The sequence below is a fragment of the Gadus macrocephalus genome, chromosome 14 (genome assembly GCF_031168955.1).
Source record: "Gadus macrocephalus chromosome 14, ASM3116895v1".
Taxonomy (NCBI): domain Eukaryota; kingdom Metazoa; phylum Chordata; class Actinopteri; order Gadiformes; family Gadidae; genus Gadus; species Gadus macrocephalus.
Window position 1 is genome coordinate 1,727,342 of NC_082395.1, and position 6,976 is coordinate 1,734,317.

General features: G+C 47.5%; 1 protein-coding gene across 2 annotated transcripts in view; it reads left to right on the top strand.

Moving 5' to 3' along the window:
- The first annotated feature begins 23 nt into the window (after positions 1 to 23).
- The window catches only part of mindy2 (MINDY lysine 48 deubiquitinase 2), an 11,488-nt gene continuing 4,535 nt past the window's right edge, over positions 24 to 6,976 (top strand). For both annotated transcript variants that reach the window (XM_060071233.1, XM_060071234.1), the window contains exons 1-7: positions 24 to 1,094; positions 1,197 to 1,254; positions 1,951 to 2,015; positions 4,932 to 5,090; positions 5,618 to 5,720; positions 6,062 to 6,204; positions 6,858 to 6,976. The exon at positions 6,858 to 6,976 is cut by the window's right edge and continues 55 nt beyond it. In XM_060071233.1, the coding sequence (XP_059927216.1) occupies positions 174 to 1,094; positions 1,197 to 1,254; positions 1,951 to 2,015; positions 4,932 to 5,090; positions 5,618 to 5,720; positions 6,062 to 6,204; positions 6,858 to 6,976 (1,568 nt within the window). In that variant the 5' untranslated portion in view covers positions 24 to 173. The remainder of the gene's footprint in view (positions 1,095 to 1,196; positions 1,255 to 1,950; positions 2,016 to 4,931; positions 5,091 to 5,617; positions 5,721 to 6,061; positions 6,205 to 6,857) is intronic.

Consider the following 6,976-nt stretch of genomic DNA (forward strand, 5'->3'; position numbering starts at 1 on the left):
GATCTCCATGGCGACACCTTTTCCCGCCGCTCTCTGGCGCCCCCTGCCGCTCGGACCCGAGCTCCACCCGCCCGTGACGTCACGGACAGAGTCGTCATGGCGTCTGCGGGACTGAAGCTAGAGCTGCAATTGAGCTAAAAAAAAAAATCTGTCGACAGTTTGTGGAAAACGAAATGGAGAAAAATGCAAACGTGCATGAAGCCAGAGACACGACCTCCCCGTCTCCCAGGACGGCGGGGGACGTGAAGGATGCTGCCGCGGGTTCTGGGCTGAAGGGAACCAGCGACCAATGCACGAAGAGTGAACCTCCGCTCAGTAGTAGTTTGGTTCTCGGTAGTTGCAGTGATGGCTCCAGCCCCGCCGTCCATGGGATCCCGGCGGTTGCGAACCCACAACCAACAAACACCACTCAAAGCCTACCATTGCATGGAGACGACGTGGTGGGGAACGGGCCATGGACAGACCCGGACCCCTACCCGGGGCCGAGGGATGCGACCAGTAACGGGATGGGGAAGAACTCGGTGGTGGCTTCAGGAAATAGCGAGGGTGGCACCTCAAAGTTGGTGGATAGCAGAAAGGGGGATCTACTCTCGACTCCTACTGATGTGAGCAGCACGGGTCTGGTGCAGGAGGACACTTTAGGCGGTGATGGAGGCGAGCAAAGGAAGCCTGTCAGACCCAAACATCTCTGTCCGGACACTACCATATCGTCGACCAGCGTCAGGTCCGAGAACCCCGCTGACCAGACCACATCCGACGGATTGCCAAGTACGAGTGACCCCGATCCGAGCGTTGTGGGAGAATCTCGTAGTATAGATTCACTCGAGTCCTTCTCCAACCTGAATTCCTGCCCCAGCTCTGAACTCAACAGCGAGTGCCTGGAGGAACGGGGTCTGGCCTTGTCTCTGCAGAGCGAGGATGGTGCTGATGAGACTAAGGTTTCCTGCGCCAAGGACCGAGGCGCCGCCGGCCAGTCCATCTACCACATCAAGTGGATCAAATGGAAAGAGGAAAACACCCCCATCATCACCCAGAACGAGAACGGGCCGTGTCCACTACTGGCCATCATGAACGTCCTTTTGCTGGCTTGGAAGGTGAGGAGCCTGGGAGATTGGCGATAAAGCACACCAGTGTAACGTGTCAAACATGTGCAGGTGGTTTGTTGGAGTGTGAGCAATGGTGTGTTGGTTCTGCAGGTCAAGATGCCCCCTATGATGGAGATCATCACTGCTGAACAACTCATGGAGTATCTTGGTAGGATTTCATGATCTTCAGCCTCACACAAGCCTAAAACATCACTCATCGCCGATTACTATTCACCCCGGATTGTATAAATCCATACACACCGTGTGTGCTGTTTCTTATTCTGCTTTGGTTTTGGAAATCAGTGTTTTTTATCACTTCAGAATATGTTGATATGTGTGATAGGTTATAAGCCTGAGCCACGCATCATTCCAATGTTATTAGGTCTCAGGTACTGTCCCCTTTTGATATACTCTCGGAGGCCTGTGTAGGTTGTGGAATCGACATCCACTTTGGAACGAACCCTTGCTGCTGTCACTGGAATAGGAACCATTTTATCTTCTCTGACCCCCTAGCCTCCTCATAGCTAGAAGGTTTATTCAGGGTCTGCTTACTGAGATGGGTCCTTATGGTTTTTTGTTTGGCTCAAGCCATACTCTTTTAAGACTACATTTTCCTTGTAGCTATTTGATTTATGATATAAACATAGCATGGAAGGTAACTGAATTTGAATTGCTCACATCAGGGGTGGCTAATGCAGACAATAATCTTTAATCCAGCCCATCTGCTTTCTATACATTAGCTCCATTTGACAGGACAAAACTCTTTTGTCCTTACTGAACTGCGTAAGGATTACTGTCTGTGTGTAATAATGAAAGTTCTGTCACCATTTTTGTCTTTTATTTATGCAACCTCTCCCTTCTGCAGGAGATTACATCCTCGGCTCCAAGCCCAAAGAGATCTCTGAGGCCCAGCGGCTAAACTATGAGCAGGTGAACTTTGCTTTCCTCGCTCATAAATGATGGACATGATACACAAAGTAACTCCTCCCTGTCTGCCTTTAAAAGGATGGTTTATTGTTATGGCTTGTATGCTGATCATCTTAATATTGCCACTACATGCCAATATAAATACGCTTATATAAAACTTACAATCAAAATGAACGATAGCATTTGAGGGGTTGACATTTTGAACAGGATCAACAATTCTCATTCAGTTCTCTCTGTCTCACTTAAATGCAAACCAGCTCATCTCAGTTTTGTCCGACAAGCAAAGAGATGAGCATGCTGAACCTGCAAATTCCTCTGCACGCTTGAACTCATTAGCAGTCTTTATTAGGATTTTTTTTTAAACCAGATCACTAGTTTTGTTCAGCTATAGATTAGCAATAAAAGATGGACCTACAAATCAATTTGTATTAAACCAAAACACACATTTATCATTGTACACAAGTGTTTTTTTTAGAGTGGTAGTCCACAACATATAATACACAAAATATGCATACACAAAACTGCTCTTTATACCGCTCTTTATAAAAGTACTACTAGTGAACTCACTCCACAGATGCATTGAGGTTGCCCTAAATAAGATGGTTGGATTAACCTGTGTTAACGTTGTGATGAGCGCCCAGTAAAGCGGCCTTGGATGCTATAGGTTACGTAAGCCGTCTCTGGTGTGATTGAGTGTCAGGGCGTCGGATCGTGGTGAGTCCCGTGGTCGCTGGTGTGTAGCCACCCATGGCTCTCCATCTCAGGGCTGCACATTGAGGCTGTGGCTCACATACAGTGCAAGGCAGCCGGGCCCCGTTCGGACACGCATTCAGTCGAGGAGGAGATCAAACCTTTTAAATTGAGCAGAGATACTTTTTAAATGTACAGTTAGTAATTCAATGTACCAAGGGGCTGTATTTAAAGCTCGAAAAATAATATGAATAAAAAGTAAAATAAAAAATGCAACGCAACTCTATCGTCGCACAGCTGGTGGGTGCGATGACGTCATCGTTTGCGTTTCAGGCGTCCACACAAACTTCACAGGAAACCGCATAGGTCAGTTTTTATTTGAATCCGCCCTGGGATCTGGTTTCAGGAAAGTGCATTTTCGGGCACCGGATCCGTCGGGACGGTCGACCCAAACGCACGAGACTTATGCGGTTCCACAAAGCGATCTGCTCCGTGCGGACGTGGCCTCAGTCCCAGGCCCTAGTGTCCCTAGCTTCCCCCCGGTGGGTGGGTTCCAGCCTGACTGGGGATGCGCCCTCCTCTTCACTCTTTGGTGACCGTTGACATGCGCGTGTTATATTTTGATGTACACTGTAAGCAGGAAAGAATGCACTTGTTTCCATCTGTAAATAGCTTTTTGAATTACAGTACTGTTGTCTCAATGAACTGTGAGGAGTTCTCTGCTTGTTGGGGGGGTAATGTTGTTGTGAACGGCTGAACAGGAACACAGAGCAGCCAGCTGTTTGTGTCGGAAGAGGGGGGATGGTTTGTGTAGCTTTGGTGGTTGACGGGTGGAGGTTGTAGGCTGGAGGTTAGGGTGGAGGCTCTTTGAAATTTAGGAGAAGAAAGGGTTGGTTGGGAAGATGAAATGGTTGTGGTGGTTGTGGTGGGAGAGCAGAGCAGAGCAGATATCAGAGAGATTGGTCGAGAATATGGAGTTTCGATCTGCCTGGTTCCAGCCTGTGAACCTATGCACACTGTTAAAGATGGTGAATGATGATTGAGTGAAGCTCAGTTCAGCACAGGGACACATGCAGATAGAATCCATGTGATCATATCAACAGAAAACAACCGTACAGTCACGGAAAGGTCGGACTCTGCCTGTGAAGTCCATCAAGTCACATCTGGGATGTCTCTGATTCTGCTTTTGAATGCGTCTCTGATTCTGCTGATGAAGTCCTCGTACGTTCGGATACGTATGTTTTTGTTTACATGAAGAAAACCACAAAGGACAGCCACGTGACTGCGTTGGTTATCCAGGCAATGATTGGTTTAGAACCGCGCCCAGACTTTAGACTGAATTATGAAGTGAAACAAAACTGTAAATGGGATGATTTACAGCCTTATATTGAATATGCATGTCGGACTAAAGTCGAATCCTTGCGCCATTTTCTAATTTTTGATTTGTGTAACCAAAATACAAATACAAACCAGCAAAGACTGGCCCGTCTCCCACTAATGGATTTCATAGCAAGCTGTTTGAATCCATAAAAAACAGACCTAGTTCTAAATTCATCTTCTAAAACACTATCTGTCACACGCGGCTATGAGGAGGATTAAAATAGCGTTTGCTTGGATGTTCTTTGGTTATTAAATATTGATATGAAGAGCAGCGGCTGAACTTGGTTGTATTTTTCTGTTATTGCTCTCAGAAGTGTGGAATGTTCTCAGATACTTGACAAAGTTAACGTCACCAGAAAGGAAAAACAAAGTCTTACTTAACCGGTCCGCCTCCCTCAGACATACCGGTCTGAGTGAGAGGTGGAAATCAGTGTGCACCTACTAAGTGATGTACCTGAGATACAGGCCTAAGCTGTATGTTGAGACCTTAAATCTTTAAATAGTTAATCGTGTGTGTGTGTGTGCACGCCCATTGTGCAGGTCGATGCTAGTTGAAATGGATAATGTCCTTGAATGCTGAAGTAAATTAAAGATTAAAGAATTCAGAAGACACAAGCCCTCAGGAAATATACAATACGTAAATAATTCAGGATATCCCCTCACACACCCGCACAAAACACACACACATACGCGCACACACACACAATTATTCAGGCTGACAAATGTGGTAGAGAGAGTAGCGAGTCATTCTGTTTCTGTCCTGTAAAACCCCCTTCCTCGTTTCTCTGGTGACCAAGAGCCCCACGGCTAGACAGTTCTGTCAAGTGACCGGAGGTTTTCTGTCCCCAGAACATGAGTGACGCGATGGCAGTCCTTCACAAGCTCCAAACCGGCCTGGACGTCAACGTGAGGTTCACCGGCGTGCGAGTCTTCGAATATACCCCAGAGTGCATCGTGTTCGACCTCCTGGACATCCCTCTGTACCACGGGTGGCTGGTCGACCCCCAGGTGAGACGGTCTCTCCTCTCAACCCTGAAACCCAGTTGGTACTTGTGAGTTATGGGAGTTAGTGGAAGGAATATCACGTTATTGTTCAAATACTAATACAGCTGGAGATGCAGATTACAATTTTTGCGTCACTAGAGAAAGCTAAGTTATTGTAAGCAAGAAAGATATTATTAAATAATCTATTTCAAAATCAAAGATTTTTGCGATGCCCTATTTCGGTAAAACATATCAAGAAATTGTTTCAATTTTACCACAGCATCAACCAACTGACCAATCACAGGTTCTGGGATGTAAGCATGGCCACATATTCTATAGATAATCTTTAAACACGTTTATTAGTATTTTTGCCTGCAAGTGTCAATTGGTAAACTAATTAGCCCACGGGTATACCCAGCGAACATCAATAAAATGACAATTGGCCACACAGTCCTATTTACAGAACTGGTGTGACAGTTCGTAGATGCTTCCCATCCCGTCCTCATCTCCACCGTGGATGATTCCAAAACGCGTTCCTCTGCTCCTCCCAGATGCAGGACATGGTGAAGGCGGTGGGGGCCTGCAGCTACAACCAGCTGGTGGAGAAGATCATCTCCTGCAAGCAGTCGGAGAACAGCGAGCTGGCCGGGGAAGGTGAGCTCCCTCAGGTCCTCAGGTTGGGACGTCAGTAGTCATTGACTGACGGCGTCGTTGGACGTGTCACAACGCGCTCACACTGAAAGAGGTGAACACTGCTAACTGAGCGCTGGATCTGTGAATAAGTGTTCGTCCATGAATGGATGAATGTCAGGCAGTATTGTAAAGCGCTCTGTAAAGTGGTCACTGGTTAGAAGAGCGCAACGTAACCGCACTCCGTTTACCGTAAACGTTCCCCATTACGTTCCCCATTAACGTTCCCATGACGTTCCCCATTAACGTTCCCCATTAACGTTCCCATTACGTTCCCCATTGACGCTCCCCTCCGGACGCTCCAGGCATGGTGGCGGAGCAGTTCCTGAGCAGCACGGCGACGCAGCTCACGTACCACGGCCTGTGTGAGCTGACGGCGGCCGTGCAGGAGTGGGAGCTGTGCGTGTTCTTCAGGAACAACCACTTCAGCACCATGATCAAACACAAGGTAGAGCGGTACGCAGCAGGAGGATGCGGTGTTGTAGTACCACCGTGTGCACGCACCGCCATCACCCCTCATGCACAGTAAGTCCCATACCACGTACAGTGGTAGGAGTACAAGGACACGGGAGAGGTGAGGAATGAGCACCAGGCCTATGAGCACATCTGTAGCAGGTTTTCAACTCCGACCGCGGTCTGAATTGCATTTGCTCGATTTCCCTTCATTTGCATAGCTGGGGCCGTTCTGTCCTGTTATCTACAGCAGGAGGAAGTGGCGCCTGTAAAATGCATTTGAATAATGATGCGATGGCCAACATAAGGACTGGAGTCCCTTTGTAGTCTGGTTTTAATGGCTGTCACCTACGCCCTGTCTCTTCTCCTCTTCCTTAAAATGCACACGCACAGAAATCCAGCCAATCTGTTAGACTGAGGTGTGGACAGACATTAGATTCACCTAGCAAACGAGTGGATATGTGTTTACAGATTTGTGTAAACAGATTTGATCTTTTAACCATACTCATTATCAACCGTAAAAAAAAAAAAACCTTTGGGAAATTCATTCCTCTATCAAAGATATATCTCCAAAACATAAGGGTGTGTGTGTGTGTGCGTGTGCTCGTGCGTGTGCGTGAGCTCTAACTGTGAGATGTGTGTTGCCAGGGCCAGCTGTACCACCTGGTGACGGACCAGGGCTTCCTGACGGAGGAGAAGGTGGTGTGGGAGAGCCTCCACAACGTGGACGGCGACGGCAACTTCTGCGACTCAGAGTTCCGGTTGCG